The 19,511-nt window shown below is 37.0% G+C and overlaps 1 protein-coding gene across 1 annotated transcript; it reads left to right on the plus strand.

Annotated features, from left to right (window-relative positions):
- The first annotated feature begins 1,354 nt into the window (after positions 1–1,354).
- Positions 1,355–18,139, plus strand: LOC116215493 (DNA replication ATP-dependent helicase/nuclease JHS1). The gene is made up of 34 exons (XM_031551219.1): positions 1,355–1,915; positions 2,546–2,713; positions 2,832–3,038; positions 3,320–3,382; positions 3,547–3,753; positions 3,848–3,901; positions 3,986–4,047; positions 6,008–6,140; positions 6,271–6,381; positions 6,475–6,571; positions 6,823–6,905; positions 7,478–7,543; positions 7,866–8,018; positions 8,134–8,189; positions 8,293–8,350; positions 8,425–8,535; positions 8,633–8,689; positions 8,797–8,931; positions 9,018–9,275; positions 9,573–9,647; positions 9,755–9,870; positions 9,961–10,033; positions 10,121–10,225; positions 10,313–10,480; positions 12,255–12,324; positions 12,401–12,552; positions 14,322–14,399; positions 14,527–14,619; positions 14,716–14,853; positions 16,471–16,510; positions 16,615–16,688; positions 16,817–16,951; positions 17,402–17,521; positions 17,694–18,139. Exons 1-34 carry the CDS (start codon positions 1,508–1,510, stop codon positions 17,865–17,867), a joined length of 4,098 nt encoding a protein of 1,365 aa, XP_031407079.1. The 5' UTR covers positions 1,355–1,507; the 3' UTR covers positions 17,868–18,139.
- Positions 18,140–19,511: the final 1,372 nt, after the last annotated feature.

Here is a 19,511-nt window from a genome sequence, read left to right on the forward strand (position 1 = left end):
AGTCAACAAGGAAAAATTAAGGGTTTTACGGTTAAAAAAATTGGATAAAAATCAATCGGATATCAGAGATTTCTTCTGGCAATGGCAAGCGAAGTGTCAAGAATGGACCTGGATGTGGGGCTAATCAAGCCAATGATGATTTTTATAATCAGGGTCGGCAAGCTTCATAGGCTCCTACGAGAAACTAATGTCCAAGACGTCGGACAAGATGCTCACCCTCAACGTTTACAACGATAAGATCAAGTAACTCCTCGAGCCTGACGCCCTCCTCCGACCTGTTCGCATCCATTTCATTGCCTCAACATCAGGCACAATTGCCGCTTCGAAGGCCTCAATATAATGTTAAATATGGTCGCATTCACTTTGTTTGATGTACTTATGATGGAGCTCAATCTGTTCGTTCATAATTTTTTAATGTGGTGAATCGTCTCCACTTCGGTTTGCGTTTTGTTACTTTGCTTATGTTTGCAACTTTGCTCCTGCGCATCGATTTGGTTCCGAGTCTTGCATTTTCTAGAATTTTTGGTGTTGGCTTGATTTTGTAGCTTGATGATTTTTGCGTATTCATCTCCTCTTTTCTTTTCTTCAGTTCCCAAAAACTTGATTTCTCCAAAATTTTTACCATTAATTTTTTTTCCATGTTGACTTGACCTTTTCTAATATTGATGTGGCATGGGTATTCTACGTGGCGGCCATGTGGCTCTAATTTAGTGGTAATCAATGGTGTTAGTAACAGAATGACACAAATAGAAAAGCATCTAGACATAGGATTAGAACAAAAAAATTTAACGAAAAAGGACAAAAATAGAAAGGTGTTCAAACCTATTGAACCAAAACTATAGTTTTCCCCTTTTGAATTACTGAAGCACGGGCCAGGTCGGGTATGCTCGCCCTGAACAGGCCAAGCCACGGGTATTGCTTGCCGAACCCATGTTGGGGCACGGACCAAGTCGGGCCTACGAAGAGGCATGGGTTGGGCCTAGGTCCTCAGATACTTGCCCTGGCCCAGCCCATTGCCATCCTTAATCCATATTGGGCACCTGCATGGCTTGCTGGACTGACCTATCTCTTGGATTTGCAGGATGCTCACATGAAACGTGAACCGTGGGATTAATTGTGCGAAACCCATGACGCTCTCTTTATAAGGAAAACAAAATCACTAGTTTGGACACAAAACTAATGCCAGGAGTAAAAGTGAACAAGTTGGAAAAGATTGAGAACAAATTTCAGTATGAGAAAAGATTTAGGATATAAATTTCACAACGGGGAAAGATTGGGAACCAAAAACAAATTTTTGTTTTTGTTTTTGATCCGCGCCCTTCTTCGGCGGGAAAATCCCAATCGCTTCCCCCCGCCCCCTCTTCTCTCTCTCTCTCTCTCTCTCTCTCTCTCTCTCTCTCTCTGTGTCGAATGCAATGCACAGCTTAGCTCAGCTACTGAGCTGCAACTGAAGGAAGGGCGAGAAACCTAGACATGGCCACCAAGCCGATCCTGTGAAGCTTCTGCAATGCCTCCGCGGAAGAGATCCACCTCATCCTCCTCCTCTGCGAAGAAGTCCAACCATCAGAACCAAAGCCCACAACCTTCCAAGTACGGCATCCAGCATTTCTTCGATCGCCACTCTCAGCAGAACTCCTCTCAGAATCTCCGGTCTGATTCCGGTGATTCGCGGTCGACTGCCGCGAGAAATGTTCCGGGAAATGAGCAGAACCCTATCTCGGGTGGAGGCAGGGTCGTCCCCGTGGACGCTTCAGCTTCGACCGCTTCTACGTCGAAACCTGGCTGCTTGCAGGATACGCTTCCGGAGGATAATGTGATGGGAAAGTGTGGTGATGGAGGAGAGAGTCCAATTGAGGTTTCACCAGAGATCTCCAAGTCCGTGCCCCTCAAACGCTTTAAGTTCTCTCCTGGAATGGTAAGTATCCCCATACCGGTACCCATGGTGTTAATTTGTGGGGGCAGTAGTTAATTGATTCCAATCAATAAGCTGCAATAGTTCGTTCTATGCTGGAAGTAAATCGAATTGGACTTTGATTTCAAGAAATGTGGACTTGGGATGGAGTGGGAAAATGTTCTAGTTACCCAGAAGAAAATAGATGTCACATTCCTTCCAAGATGAAAGGTAAATTTGAAGACGGGCAAATTGTAAAATTAATAAAATGATGCAGTTTTGTGTCTGGCTGTTTTCTTCTACGAGGAATACTGGTATTGCTCGGAATGTGGTTTGATTTTCATATTTCTTTTTCTTTTCTTCGTTTCGGCTCATTTCTGCTGTTGTGGCACTTTGTACCTCTTGAACTTCTCCGGGTTAAAAAATGAAGACTTTTCTTTTTCTTTATTGTTGCTTTTGCATTGTTAACTCATGGAAGCTTCTTCAGTAGCTAAATAATTCTATCCAGTATGATCCTTTACCTCTAGTATGACTGGGACGGGTTTTCAGCCATAAATGCACGTTGAATATTATCTCTTGCAAGCTAATGGGTTTACTTGACAAATTAATGATCGATCCCGGCTGCTTATATGTAGGATTAAATTTTGATTGCAGTTGATAAAACAGAGCCAGGATGATGGAGGTGATGAGGTGACATGGAAGATATCTCCTGTGAATGAGCGCCTACAAGCAGTATCAAAGAAAATGCCAGAGATGATTAAAGTTTTGGCAGAATCGTCAAAGCTCAACTCTTTGTACATCCGTCAATGTTCACAAGTTAAGGTATGTTCTCTGTTCGAGCTTTGAAAGAGAACAATTATCCAGCAGTAGTATTTGGACCTTTTGGTTGCTCCTTTTTTTTTTTTAAATCTCCGCAGCTGAGGGATGATCACTGTTGCAGAGTGCACCTGGTCCAACTGGCAAGGTTGAAAGATGGCTCTCTTCACCAACAAGAAATGCACCATTAATATGTGCAAACAAGATGGGAGTGAAAAGGGTCAATTCATGTTGGAATCCAGATAGCAAGGGGAGAACAACTGAGTTGATCAGCTCTTGCTTTGCCAGTCTACAAAGTCCTTTCCAAACTCCATCTTCCTGTCAACACAAGGTAATTCATTTTCAATAAAGGAACTGGAAAGAGAGCTCAACCCTGACAATGACACTTTTTTCAGCAATTAGGGTCTATGAAGCCCCTACAATTATGTCCTATATAAAAGTAGCTTAGTCAGCTATTACATTATTGCTTCTCTTTCAGGTGTTATTGATTTTGACATGATAAAACATGTCGGTGAAATCTTAATCTTCTCTGCTTGTGTTGCCTTTTCCATTACCAGAAAAGGAATAAGATTTCCTGGTGCTAATATAATATTGCTTGTGCGTACTTTGCAGCCAGTTAATAGATGTGAATGCAATGAAGCATGTAATCAGCAAAGTTCAGGACAGCACAAAAAGGTTTTACTTGTTCCCTTCTTAATGCTGTAATTTCAGCTCTGTGCTACATCTCTCTAGTTGTAATTTCTTTGACTTTCTGAAGGTGTGATTAGGCTACTTGCACAACTGGATGAGTTTTATTTTCTGCTACATGTTTTCTTATTTGAATTCACTTATCCCCGTAGGCACTTCTTGAACTATTAGATCAAGTAGAAGATGCCATTTCCATTGAAGGTTCAGGCACCAGCATAATGGAAGCATGTTTGGCAAAAGATGAGGATCAAGAATGTTTTACTATGCCAAGAGAAACTGGTCGGAATGTGCAAGTTGTAGCAGATATCCCCAAAGCAGCGAATGGTTCATCTTTAGATCGAATATTTCTTGTGTTGGAGGTAAGTATGGTTTAGTTCACTATATTACTCATATAAGATGTGGGATGAGGTCTGCCATTTCTTTCGCGATATTGATCATTCACTACATACTTAGGTTGCTGAGAAGCGTGGCACTGCTGATTCACTGACTGCTGATTGTCCATATAAGGTGACCAAAGTCTCTAACTTTGATGAAAATAGTAATTTTGTGTGAAGGTGGCAGCTACTTAAATCTAATCACAACTTATTCCAGGTTCTTTGGCTATTAAATGAAAAGACTGGAGAGGAAAAGGTTGTTTGTCTATGGGATGAATGGTAAGTTGTCAATGGCACATTGACTTCACCTTGAGTGGTTTGCTGGTTTTATTTGCTTCGCGCATGATCAGTGCCCATATGCTCTTGACAAAATCAAGATAACATATTCTTGCTACACGATCGACCTATGCAAAGTTCAACTGTAAAAAAAGAAAAAAAGAAAAAGAAAAATCAGTTTGGTAGGAATTATTAAGCTATTGGAAAGATTTAGATGATTCTAATGATATTATGTTATATTATTAGTTAGCAATGTCTCTATTCACCCTTGTGTTTTAGTTGCTTCTACCTCATTTGCAGCTCTACCCTGACTATATTGTGAGTAGTATAAGGTCTCTCTTCACCCTTGTAAATCTATATTAACTCCCTCTCTCTCCCGGTTAGAAAGTTTGGCATCAACTACATGTTTCATTTCAGCATTGAAATACTAAATAAATTTGAAATGCACCGTAAGTTTAAGAGGATTCACCAATTTTGAACTCCTTTGTATCTCCCTCCAAGACAAGGTCAAAAGACTTCCTTTTCTTAATGGTTTACTCTAGTGGAAGAAAAGGGGAGAAGAGCCCTGGTCTTGGAAGAGTTATGGAAAAGTGATGCAACTTATTAACTGCAAATGTATTATCGGGAGAAGTAATTCAGGCAGAAGGTTGGATTACATAGAGGCAAGATCTTATTCAGAGTTATCAAATCTACTTCAATTAGCAAAATGCAATAGCTCCCTTCATTACAAAAGGAAGCATGAAACTAGGTGGTGTAAGATTACATTAACATGCTTAAACCTAGAAGTCCCAAATTTGATCTGAATTATGTCCTCGTATTCTCTGGTGATACGGAAATAGCTTTTTTGAACTAAGTAAACTTAAATGGTTTTGGGGGTCTATTCTGGTCTTTGTTGTCTTTTAGTTAATTGCCTCTCCACCAAGTTTGTCAAACGCAAAAAGCATCTTAAGGGGACGGTTTCTTATCGGCTGAGAAGAAAGCAACAAAAACAATAATTGCCCAGTGAGTGAGGTGCTTTAAAAATTTGCTCGTTAATGGAGAACGATGAGTGTATACATGGTTGGAGTATGTTTACTAGAATCTATATTCTACATGCCAACTCCAACATTGATGTTTGCGAGGGAGACGTAACATGCCGAGCAGAATAAGATAAGAAGACAACTACAATTAAAGGAAACAAAGTTCTAAAGAAAGAATCGACCTTTCAATTTTCCTCATCTATATATATATGTATATATATATTTGAAGAAGCTAAAGACTTCAGTTGAAAGCTTTCACGAAGATGATTGCCCGCTGAAGGTTCAATTTGGTTTGTCAAAATTATTCTCCACATCTCCACTCTTCTGACTTTTATTTTCATTACTTAAAAAGACACCCAAGTTTTTCTCGGATTAGGTACTTGTCAATTGGATTGTTTGGTATGAGGCCAATGCAAGAGTTGGTGGAGGGAATTGGGGAACTTAGATGAAGGGAGAGGAGGCGGAGGTTAGAGACTCAGGGGAAGGAGGAAGATGGCTCACAGAAGAGAGATTGAGGTGGGACTGTTAGAAAAGGTGAAAAATATTTGGGCCGCTCTAAGCAATTGAGAGTGAGAAGAGTGGAGCGAGTAGAATAAATTTCACATAGAAAATGGAGCCTAAGAACTTCAAGGTCTCCATGAAACAAAACAAGAGAGAGTCAAATCATGTGAACCAATGCAGGGACTAAATTTATTAAAGTCAATTTCAGTCATAGGAAATAATTCATTGAGGCAGGAAAAAGCATGAACATTTTGGAATTGCATTGCTCCTTTGGCAACACCGCTTCATACTAGATCATAAAGTCTATGGGGACATTGGATTTTACTTGTTTCTTTCTTTCCCCCCTCTTTTCTATGAGCAAATGGGCATAACTGTTGCTAGTTACTATTATGAAACATGAACCTCAACCTGTCTTGCTAATCTAGTTTAGTGTTATTGTCCAGGTTTTATAGTATCATTTCACCTGGAGATACAGTAAATGTTATTGGCCGATTTGATGACCATGGGAAGTGTAATGTGAATCGAGGCAATAATCTCTTAATTGTTCATCCAGATCTCCTGGTTTCAGGGACTCGGGTAATTATCATTTGGTCTAGTCTTCCCATTTAAGAATGTACATGAGCTATTCTTGTCCCATTGGTAATCTCCGCCTTGATCGTAGAGTTTTCTTTCATTTGGCTTATCCTAATTTTTTAAAAGCTTTCAGGTGGCTGCCAGTTTTGGTTGCCCTAGGAGATCTGTTCTGGATGAGAGATTAAAATGTAATGATTACTCCACTGCAGCTATTGTTGGCACCATGCTCCATCAAATTTTTCAGGTTCAACAACCAAATTTTATTCCGACCTTTTTCTTGTTTCATTTATTTTCATGAGATCTTTATGAGATATATTCTCATGATTGGAAAGTGCAGGCTGGACTGGTGAAGGAGAATCTTACGAGGGAATTTTTGGAAGAATATGCAAATATAGTGCTCCGAAAAAATTTCGAGAATCTATTTGCTTGTGGAGGTTGAAATTCATATTATGGTGCTTTCATATGATTAATATATATGGTGCTATCATATGAGATACATATATATATATATATATAATATTAGACATATACTTTGTGGCTCAATCAGTTCACCTATCTAGTTAAATTTGTGTATGAAATTCTCAGAACCATGATAGAATACTCTATTGCAAAGTATAATAACTTCTTTGGCGTCAATGATTTTGCGGATGGTACTTCTCATCTCTTTCCTTTGTTAATTTTGCAGCTGCTCAGAAAGATATACTTGAAACTTTGATTGCGGCAATTCCAAAATTATTAAATTGGATCAATCTATTCAGAGATTCACAGGTTCTTTTCAACTTCCCCTGTTATTTTTCTAATTTTATTCTTTCATTTATACAACACAATTTCTATTCTGGGTGCATGCATCACCTATAATATCGAACAAATTTTGCAGTAAACAATTATCTGATTTTCATGTGATGTCCCCTCTGCTTATGGGTTCAATGTCTGTAAATACTTGAGCTAACAAGTAACGATTACAATCTGATCATTAAAACTATTTTGTGATGTACATATTAGATGAAAATTAATTTTTCCACAACGCTGAGGTGTAACTGGTGGGCCATTGTTTTACAGAATTCCTACTGTGACAAATTCTTTCAAAGATGCTTTCTCAACTAATAAACATAAAATCCTATCCAGCCACTTGAGTACATTGTAAACTAATCATCAATGTTTGTATTTTAGCTTGTACTCAAAACTATATATGCATTGGGAAAAAAATAAACGGGTTATAGTTTTCTACAGACTATATAAGTTAGTAATAATCTATGCTATGTTTTCATCATATTCGCTTGGTAGTTGTACATTTTCCAGTCATCTCTTTGATTTGTATCTCACCTAGAACCCTTTGACAGTGCTCAAAAGCTTCTGAGGTTGATTTTGGATTAGATGATGGGACAAAGAAGATTAAAATTTCCGAGGTAAGGAATCTATTTTTTTCTGTTGCAAAGTTTCAGTAATGATCAAATTAAGGAGATACACCTTTCCTTTCAAATACCTTACATATAGGGTTGAGCCATATTTATCTGAATGCAATATTAACTAGTGTCTTGGGATAGATACTGAGCCTCGCACCTGTTGTTCACTATCAATATCTGTCACTAGTTTTGAGAGGCTAGCCATGTCCATATCAGTTGATTGCTTTAGCTAAAGTATAATTTTATATGGTTGACAAATGACTGTCTTTCTTCAGTGTCCTTGTTGCTCCTTTTCAGCGGTTTCTCAAAGTTTATATTCGTATAGGTGATTGATATTGAGGAGATGTCATGGGCTCCAAATTATGGCTTGAAAGGGATGATAGACGCGTCTATTAGAGTAAATGTCGAAGCAGAAACTGGAGTTATAGAGAAGATCATGCCATTAGAGTTCAAATCTGGAAAAGGACCAAATGGCCAGGCATGTGCACTCACTGAATGTATTGCATCCAGAAATAATAGGATGTGAAGAAATTATTGGTGCCTTTGTATTTCTTGATATCCTTCTCATGATCCATAGTGTTTGTTTTGTGCAGTCATCTATGGAACACACTGCTCAGGTGATCTTGTACACTCTCCTCATGTCTGAAAGGTTCATCTGACTTCCATGTTATTGCTTTGTGGTTTGTGAAGTTTTCTAGAGAATGGCAGTTTTACAATGCAATTTCTGTTCTGATCTTTTGTACCTTCATTAGATACCTGAAGCCAATCGATTCTGGCCTTCTGTACTATCTTCAGTCAGAGCACACTCAGGTAAATTGGAGCTTCTCTGCACCTGCTTCTTCCTTAAATTTCCATGTATGAATTTTGGCTAATCAAGTTTTCAGGGTATTGCTGTTCGAAGATCCGACTTGGTGGGGTTGATCATGCGTCGCAATGAACTAGCAAATGATATTCTGAAGGCACTGACAGCCCAGCAGCTTCCCCCGATGTTGCAGGTTTGGTCTTCTTTTTTTTTTTTACTTACTTTCTTCTCATTTGATGAACAAAATTTACCAAGAATTTCATTTAAGATCTCGTCACCTTCTCTGGCAGAGCCCAAGCAAGTGTAAAGGCTGTCGTCACCTGAATGTTTGTACTATCTATCACAAGGTACCGTTTAGAGACAGGGCCATGAACATTTATGTGTGAGAGCTTATTAAGTCATGGACATTTATCTTATTAATGCACAAGTTTTTAAATGATTTGTAATGCTACAGGCACATGGTGGTGGCATGGAAACCAGTGGCCTCAGTCATCTGTTTGATGCGTGTACTAACCACTTGACAGCTGACCATTATGATTTCCTCAAGCATTGGGATCGGCTGATTGATTTAGAAGCTAAGGATGCAGAGGTGCAATAAATGAATATACTTCATTGTATATGAAACTGCCTAAACAGTGAACAAATGGTAAATCAGATGCTCTTTTTATATCTCAGCTTGGGAGGAAGAAGATCTGGCGATCTAGGAATACAAGGCACAATCACTTAACCAGTTCCCTTTCACCTATTGTTCTTGACACTGTTGAGCTTCCCAACAGTAAGCATATCAAGGATGGCCGCTTTCACTATCGCTTTGTGCGCCAAGATCTTCCTTTGGACAAAATTGAAGCATGTCCCAAAGACAATATTACCAGTGCTGCCGCCAATTTGTCATCAAATGATTCGGCTTGCACCCTTAGAAAGGGGGACCTTGTGGTATGGTTCTTTTCAGGCTTCAGTGATGACATTACTTCTCACAGAAGTTAGGCAACAACATATTGTTTTACACAAGTGTCTCATACATGTGTAGAATGAGTAGTGGTTACTACTGGGTATTTCTATCTTTATCAATCAAAAAAAAAAAAAGGACTAGTGGTTACTACTAGTTTTTACCCTCACTTGACAATTCTATGTATGCCAATCAGCATCCTAATGTTTGTCTCTGATGCATGACGTGGCATCTTTAATTTGTTCCTTTGTCTATTACTACTTATCAGTTATCCTTTTTATTAGATTCTTACCACTGAATCTGACTGCCAAGCAATAGCGAGTGGAGTCATCTCAGAGATCAGCGGGTCTCATATTTCTGTAAGAAATTTTTTAATAGTAGGATACATGCAGCTGATACCTGATAATGAAACTATATGTACCATGATATTATATATCAACTAATGGTTCTCCCTTGAATCCCTCAGGTTTCTTTCTCCAAGCGACTACGACTTCCTCAGAGACTCTCCTCTGCATCTAATCTCATTCACGAGGTTTGGCGTATTGACAAGGATGAAATTATGACTTCATTTGCTGTTATGAGGTTATTCTCACTTTTCTTTTATCCAAATTAGTTTCTTTAAAGTTGCATCATCTTTTTGGAAAAATGTTCATCCTTCTTTTATAAATGAAGGTTCAACCTCATCCAGCTATTTCTGGAAAATGCCTGGAGTTCTCACCTTAGGAGGATGATTGTGGACCTCGAAGTGAGTGTTTTCTGGCTTGCATTGTTCTGAAATTGCAGTTGGCTGACAATTCTTCTTTAAATATCTTTTTCTGGGAGTCTATTGTAGGCTCCAAGATTTGATAGTGGATGCATATTCAGTCAAGATCCTGCAATATCTTATGTGTGGTCAGAAGGGAACTTGAATGATGATCAACGTCGTGCAATACTTAAGGTTTTTACATGCCCTTATTCAGATTTTCAGGATCCAATTTTGATGATTGTCAACTCATCTTCATTCACTTTGCTGTGCTAATTTCAGATACTCACAGCAAGGGATTACGCTCTAATTCTTGGAATGCCTGGAACTGGCAAGACATCCACGATGGTGCATGCTGTAAAGGCCTTGCTAATAAGAGGTGCATCCATTCTGCTCACATCATACACGAACTCTGCGGTTGATAATTTGCTTATCAAATTGAAGGATCAGGTCATCTTCTAATCTTGAATTTTCTGTTATATTTTTTCCAATAGATCCTTCTCCTGCTGCTTTGGCTTTTATTGAAAGGCATCACTGTTTTGGAAGCAACTTCGTTGAATGTAAAATTAATTGAAGATGCCCCTTGACTATTGACTGGGTGTGTAATTTTAGTGTACTCGGCCAATTGTTCCAAAATTGTCTTCTCTCCCGTTAAATTCTTTAGTTTTCTTTAACTCTCTGGTGAGCCAATCTTAAGCTGATTTATAGTTAATGATGAAAGAGATAAAAGGCTTCTCTAATTTGAGGATGAATTTTCCAAGATAAAGTTGTTTGACATTGATCAGGTATTGCCTTGGAGGATTTTAATGCTATTCTTTTCCTACCAAGATTAGCAATATTTCTGCAGTAGTGATAGCTGTTTCCGCTCAGTAACAGTTTCCTCTTACATAGTGCAAAACACAGTCTAGTGTCATTCCTTGACACTTTACTTTCCTCTGATATAATCTTGGTTCGCGGATATCATTTCTGCGTAACAGCATGGGGCCTGGAATGGAATAGCATATGATTATAATCTAATGCGATTGTACTTTCAAATTCTACTGTACCAAATGGGCTACCCTTGAAAGAATAATTTTCGAAGTTTTGACCAATTATAACTATATTTCGGTTTTCGGTGACTTCACACAAAATTCTGTGGATGTGTTATAAGTTAATTGAGCCTCAAAACTCTAAAGAGTCTACACTTTGGTAGTAGAAAATAGGACTTCAAATCGAGCTTTTCAAGATTTCTGGATTTCTTTTTTTCTTTTGTGCCATCTGGCAAAACCTATTGTAGTTCTATTCCATGATTGTGAGTAAATTTTCAGTTTTCACTCTTTGTGAGAGTACATTACGTTTATTCAATTGTTTTTTTTTTTCCAGTAGTTGTTTGTTAGTGGGGTTTCATTTACGAGTACTATCTCTTGCGATATTGTTTGCAAATTGTGCAAGGAAGAGCAAGAGATATACATATTCTTTAAAAAAAAAATTATATAAGTTTTACTTTTCATGACTGTTTTCTATTTAGTTTCTTACACGTGGATCAGTATCAGAACAATGGTGTATTACCTCTAGCTGCCTCACTGCCCCAAGCATAAAATAAATAAAAAATAAAAATAGGGTAAATTACAAAAAAAAATTCAAGTTTTGTAAAATGTCTCAGTTTTGTCCTAAATTTTGTTTTGTAACAGAAAAAACCATAAGTTTTTTAAAATATTTCAAAAATGACCTCCGTTATGACTTCCGTCAATTTTTGCCTACGTGTGACCTACGTGGACTGTTAAAGGGACCCACCATCAGCAGCAAAAATTGACGAAAGTTATAACGGATGTCATTTTTGAGACATTTTAGAAAACTTATGGTTTTTTTTGTTACAAAACAAAATTTAAGACAAAACTGAGACTTTTTACAAAATTTGGATTTTTTTTTGTAATTTGCCCTAAAAAATAAACAAAGAGGTGCATCTCTAAGGAAATATTTTTGTTGACTTGATGCCTTCCGTGAACTACCAAATCTACTGTAAGATGGTAGAAGCGGATCTTCAAGGAGATTAAAATAGATTCTCTCCAATAATGAGAATCTTAAAGTTGATTACGTAGCAATCTGCTGGGGCCCTGTGGATTAACATTTCATTAAAATGGACTTTGAAAAGCTTCTGGATACTCTTATCATCGTACTACTGTAACTGGCCTTTCTTTTTCATTTTCTCTTCTTTGCATCTTCCTCAACCATATAATAATTTCAGGGAATTGACTTTCTTCGCATTGGAAGGGATGAAGCTGTGCATGAGGAAGTCCGGGACCATTGCATTTCTGGCAAGAATTTTTCATTAAGATCTCTGTTATATTACTATATATGCTATTAATGTGCTAATAGAGCATTGGATTGCAGCAAATGATATGCAAAGTATAGGCAACATAAAGCAAAGACTCAATGAAGTCAAAGTTGTTGCGGTCACTTGTCTGGGGATAACTAGTCCTCTACTCACCAACAAGAGATTTGACATATGTATTATGGATGAGGCTGGCCAGACAACCCTTCCTGTGAGTATTCAATTGCAATTGTATAGTTCAATGTTTTTATTCTTCTATTCACTTCATAAAAGAATGTGATGCACGAAGACAATGCTTGGCTTCACTTATGGATTTATGTGGCAGTAGCAATGGCCTTGTGGGGTCATTGGTGGTGGGTCCACTATGGGGTAGCTTTTAGGATATCGGCAACCAATTTTCCCTAACTGATTTTACATTAATCATAATGAGGCACAAGCTTTGGGTTTTATTTTCTGGATTGGAAGAAACGATGCAACAGGTAAGGTTTTATTGTAATTTGAGATGTCAGTTTGGAAGCCATGGAATATGGATCTTAAGATTTTGTTGGCCATTACTTAGGACAATTAGTTTTCAATTAGAAGTCCAGAAGCTGGATATGTCTCTGTGCTTGAGGAAAGGGATGTCAAGATCAATGAATGGTTCCTAAGTTTTTCATTGACCTATTATAGGTGAATATCGAATAAAATGTACTATGGGGTAGCTTTTAGGATATCGGTAACCAATTTTCCCTAACTGATTTTACATTAATCATAATGAGGCACAAGCTTTGGGTTTTATTTTCTGGATTGGAAGAAACGATGCAACAGGTAAGGTTTTATTGTAATTTGAGATGTCAGTTTGGAAGCCATGGAATATGGATCTTAAGATTTTGTTGGCCATTACTTAGGACAATTAGTTTTCAATTAGAAGTCCAGAAGCTGGATATGTCTCTGTGCTTGAGGAAAGGGATGTCAAGATCAATGAATGGTTCCTAAGTTTTCATTGACCTATTATAGGTGAATATCGAATAAAATGTACAATATGGTAACTTCCCCTTTTTTTCATGTCAACATCAAACTTCTGTTACCTTTTGTTTTTTACTTTTGAGATAAATGCTGCCTCCTGTTATATCAATATTGACATGTAGGACTAGTGCAACACTAACAAAATATAGTGATGCCATTCGAACTTTCTGAGGCAGCTTAATGTGCAACTCAAATGATCACTACAATAGGAAATATCTTCGCATTAGGAGTTGAAAAATTCTGCAAAAGATTTGGTAATAAGACAGGTCCGAATGAGGGAGTTTTGGCCAAAAATGGGGCTGAATGTGTCTATTCTTCGAAAAAATCAGTAAAGTCCAAAATTTAATTCCTGGCCAAGAATTCAACATTATGAGATTGACCACAAAACATTCGCATATGCTCTTCATAAATATATGGAAATAAAGACAAAATATTTCTCCTGAGCCGTTTTAAAGTGCACGGTTGCATTTAAATTCGATACCAAATGTCCATGGTACATAATGTTGTGTAGGATGAAGGTTTCAGATGAATATTGTGAATTTAAAAAACTAGAAAAAGTATCAGAATTGAGTGCCCGGAATGCTTTTTCAGTTAATTTTTTAATAGAAAATGGGTCTAAATTGTGGCAAAGGATCATTTCCTTGGAAGTCACAGATCAGGCTCCATTATTTGACAGAATTCATATTGTAGGTGTAATTATATCTCTTATAATATTATTGTCTTTGAGAAAGTTCCAAGATTGCCTTGATGTGTAATTTTTGTCGATAATAGGTATTAGAATATGAGTTGAGAACAAGCGTTAATGATTTTCTTTAGTGAAATAAATGCAATAGTATTAAGGGGGAAGTAATTGATTTTGTAGGACAGACCTGCATTCTTTAGCATGAGGGTAGACATCAATACTACGCTATTCTGCTATTGTTTGATACTTTGATCTCATAGATTTATTTACAAGATATGGGACTGAATATACAGGTAGCACTGGGGCCCTTGATGTTGGCTTCAACATTTGTCCTTGTCGGTGACCATTATCAGCTGCCTCCACTTGTTAAGGTACCTGTATTGTCTAAGTCTGTCTCTTCCAAATGCTCTATCTTTTAATCCCCTCTTACTCTCTCACTTTTTTCCCATTCTTAATCACCAAATGGTATTATTATGAATGGGTTATTTAACTTGACAGAGCATGGAGGCACAAGAAAATGGACTAGGTATCAGTTTGTTTTGCAGGCTCTCGGAAGCTCATCCTCAAGCAATTTCAGCTCTGCAAAGTCAGGTGGGTTTTAATTAAATTAGGTCCAGCTGGGTCAATTCTTTCAGTGTGTACTTTATGTTTGTGTACGTTCAGATAAAGATATATTATATGGTGCAGTATCGCATGTGTCAAGGCATCATGCAACTGGCAAATGCATTGATATATGGTGATAGACTACAGTGTGGTTCTTCAGACGTTGCAAATGCCAAACTCAAGTTTTCCATGGTGAAGCCCTCCAAATTTTGGCTAAAGGAGGTAAGGTATTATCGTCTTGTAAATGCTTCAGCTTCCATATATGTTGATCCTTTGGACATGCTTTTTTTTTTCTATTCAAAGTAAATGAAAAGATTGTAAATGCTGGTGTGTTCTTGATGGTTGGTATTGGACAAATTTTGGAGTTATCTTTTGATGTTTCCAAAAAAACAAATGTTTTTGGCTAAACCATATTAAACCGAAGATAATTATGTTCAGAATTTTGTGTGCTTTTGATTTTCTCTCATAGGCATGGGATTCTTTTTTTCTTTTTTTTTTATCTAAAGTAAAATCAAAATAAAAGATATAAGCAATGTTAAATATCTTATTTCTGGCACATTATCTCAGAATATGAACCATGACTTACATAATTAATTTTAGAAACTGCAAATGGTTGTATCTAATTATGTATTTCTACATTTCTTACATTTTTTGGTAATCCGAAAGAGGTTCACTCTTATTCAAACACCTTCCATGTGCATGTTTTCTCGGAAACATTGTTCTTATATACTCACTTGTCAAGTTTTGTTGTTTTTTTTTTTGCATAAAAAGGTCTATTTAATTTCTTCAACACTTTTTACAATTAATAGCACGATAATCACACATAAATCGTAACTTAAATTATAGAGAAACAATGATGTGGGTGAAGCTACAAGTATGATAATAAAAAGTATATTGTAACAGTTCTGAATTCAGCATAGTCTGTGAATTCAGCGATTAATTTCTCTGTAAAATCATGCCTGCCATACTAGGCAAGTTATTTTAACTAGAGAGTGCAAATATCTGAATAGGCAGATTGGTTGAATCAAGGAAATAACTATTAGGGGGTGGAGGATGTGTGCAGTGAAGAATATTAAGATTACTTACCAAAAGTTGTCTACTTCGTTGAGAGTCTTAAGGAGAAAGTCTACGGAGGATCCTTTCTAATAGGGAGGGAAAGGCAATGGAATCCTTAACTCGGGTAAGACTGGTCCATGGTCCATGTGCCTTGTGAACATTCCCCTTCCCTCCTCCAACACCATACCACCCCCCCCCCCCCCCCCCCCCCCCCCCCCCCACCCCCCCACAGTCCTCTCATTTCCTACGTTGTCTTTGGCTCTTCCTCATCCATGTGGTGAGGAAGAAAGTTGTATCCTTCAGTCAATTTTCACTTTAAAAGTGCTAATGTGTGTGCTTTTAATGGACTGTGCTGCCTTTATACTTCTATTGGCTGTTTCAAACACTGGTCCTACAATTTTAGATTCTTTGTTTGTGCGCTTCACTTAGGGTTTAATACATCATTTTATGACAGCTCTTCTGCATCTTGAGCTAATAATTTGATTATCTCTCCTTCAGAGTATAAATGTTGTCAAAAGGCGCTATAATATATGATATATTATTGACTTCCTCATCACAAAGCCATAGATGTGACAAGTCATATCCATTCTGATAGTACCCTTGGTTGGCCTGTCTGTGTATGCTTTTCGTATTTGGGGATTCATGTTTCTCTGTGTTCTAATTTACTACATTCAGTTGGAGTTTTCCCTTCTCTCTTTCTATCTCTTATATGCATATCTTTGTTTATTTCCATGCCAAAGTTGGCAATTTAAAAATGATGAATTAAATTTTAATTTACTGCAGGTTCTTGATCCAACTCGACCAGTTGTATTCATGAATACTGGTTTGTAGTGAATAATCCTTTCTTAGTGCTGTCCTTTTCATAAAGTTCCTCTTTTTTACCACTGTTGAATAGTCAGACCTGATTATTTCTTTTCACACATTTAGATCTGCTGCCTGCTTTGGAGGAGAAAGATCACAAGGCTGTGAACAATCCCATAGAAGCCTCTATTATTGCAGAGGTATGGCTGCTACATAAAATCCTAAATATAACATGTAATATAAAAATGATTATAGAAGATAGTAAAACATATCAGAATTTTGGTGGTTTAAATTAAATGAAATGAATTTCCGTATTCCCCTGTTGCAGGTTACAGGGGAACTTGTAAACAACGGAATCATGGGGGAAGAAATCGGTATCATCACTCCCTATAACTCCCAAGCGAATCTCATCCAAGCTGCTGTGACATCATCTGTGGAGATTCACACCATCGATAAATACCAGGTCAGGATAATCTCGACTTGTTATTTGAGTTTCAAGTAACGAACCTTTGGTTTTTCTTTCTTTTCAATTGGAAAAGTGGCATTAGTCAGATATATGGGCCTGTGCAGAGGATGATTGTCATCTTCGGCTTGCGAAACTAAATCTAGTTCCCAGTATGTAGAATTATTGTGTTCCATTTCTCAAGGTGGTTATCTCTCATTAAATCCGATTTATAAAATCCCATTTATAATGGCTCTAGCATTTCCATTACATGTGATTGTATTTTATTATATCGTTGAGGTTTCAAGAAACAATTTCACCAATCTAACTGAAGCTAACATTATAGTATCACGTCTGCTGAGAAGGAAACAATAAAACAGAGGAAAAAGACAACGTACTTATTCTATATTTGTTGGCAATACAACGTACTTCTGTTGCATATTTAGTGAGCTTGGTTTTTAATGTGTCTAGGGAAGGGATAAAGACTGTATACTGGTTTCATTCGTTCGCTCCTGTGAGAAGATGAAGCATCGTAATTCTTCAATCCTTGAAGACTGGCATAGAATCAATGTGGCTCTTACCCGAGCAAAGGTACAATTCAATATAGAAAGCCAACTTTCTGCTACCCAGATAGAGATTATTATTGCTTGCAGCAGGGTTACTCCCCCCCTTTTTTCCTCTTTTTCCCAAAAACCTAAAATAACACTATTATTTATATTTTCATATAATAATAAATGAAGGCCTGTTTATGTTGTATTGGCAGAAAAAGCTAATTATGGTGGGGTCGTGTAGAACACTGTCGAAGTGGCCCTTGCTGAAGCTTCTCATGGAGAAGGTTGATGAGCAGTCAGGCTTGTTAAATTTGTCCAGAGAGGATCTTGGCATCACCACCACCAACACCAGCAGCAGCAGGCTGCGAGAACCAGCAGGCTCCTGAGTGTTGGGGTGTTATTGTGCCTATAATCACAGAGCGTCTCCTTCGTTCTTCAAGGCTATCTTCGTGTTGGCTGAATGAGATGGAGTAGATGGCCGTCTCCTGTGTAAATGTCGGAGATGTATATATATCTATAATGAGATGCCCTTGTGCCTTTTCTTGGATTCAGAGGGAAATGGGAACGAGATTCACCCAACCAGAACGGTAACATCGTTATCAAATGAGAGTATTTGGTTGCATCCTGATGATATATAATTACCTCATAATTCAAACTATTCTTAATAAACTTGCAAATAAATCGGTAATTAATGCATACTGGAGGGACGTATCTGAAAATTAGATAGATATCATTTTTGCCCCCTGAAATGAGCATTTATTGGATTATGGATGATTTACTTGAAATAAAGAATATAATAGTTACTGAGAAGTGGAAGAGAGATTGGGGAAGCACCGGTTATGGTTTTAGCACTGAAAGTTGGGAGAGTGGAAAGGATAGTGGGTAAGAGAGTGGATTAGTTATGATCGAAAATTTACTTTTTATAATCTTAATTTAGTAGCTCCATTAGTTCAAGGAATATTCAATGAGTAGTTTTCGAAAACAAAATATGAAATGAAAGTTTTTTTTTCTCGGCCTTTATTATAGTAAAGGTAGTTTTCGCATGGATTGGATTGCCTATGATCATTAAGAAGTCTTTTTTTTTGCCCCCCTTCAATTGGTGAATCACTGTAGCTCCACCTGGGAGAGGGGCAATGCACTGCAACTTATAGAATAAGAGATTTTGATTTTTCTTAAGATGTCGGTAAAATCCAAAATGATTCTGATGAACGTCTGGATGATCTACAAAATTTCATCATGACGCGAAGAGGAACCCTTTTCTATCATGATGCAAATAGGAACGTATGCGGTTTTTGGCATTTCAATGAGGAATTTATATCTATATATATATAATATAATATAATATAATATAATAATAAAAATCTCTAACTACTCTCACATAGTCGCATATTTATAAATATAAATAGAGTTTTCTCGCGTTGTCACATTATCAATTTTATTAACAAATCATCGGTGCGATCTAGATTATAAAATCATATAAGTAATGTCTTATTTTGATTTATCAAATAAAATTCTTATGCCAAAAACAATTTTTTTTTCAATTCAATTAGTTTCTCTGAATTAACTAATATAATCTCGAAAATAATATATAAATATATACATGAAAAAATTTCAAACTAAATTCTCATGCCATCACATCATAAGAAATATAAAACGAAACTCTCTCTTGTGTTGCTATGTCATCACTTATAGATTAAGAAAAAAATTTAATATTCTTTCATCATTAATTGTGCATTAGAGTATATAGATAATATGCATATAGCCCAATATAATACATACAAGGGAATAAAATATACAGTGGACTATATACACTATAGGGAAAATAACGTCATGTATCCCAACCTTTACATGTTATCTTAGTTTTATCCCAATGTCGATTTTTTTTAGGTATCCTAACATTAATGATTTGGTTTCAAATCTATCACGTTGTAAAAATTATGTGCATTTTTTTTTACGGAAAATGCTAACGTGACTCGTTAATTGCTTGATGGAGCTGACGTGGGGAGGGTGTGAGTCTCAATATAAGGGAA

The sequence above is a fragment of the Punica granatum genome, chromosome 7, assembly GCF_007655135.1.
Source record: "Punica granatum isolate Tunisia-2019 chromosome 7, ASM765513v2, whole genome shotgun sequence".
In the NCBI taxonomy this organism is placed as follows: Eukaryota; Viridiplantae; Streptophyta; class Magnoliopsida; order Myrtales; family Lythraceae; genus Punica; species Punica granatum.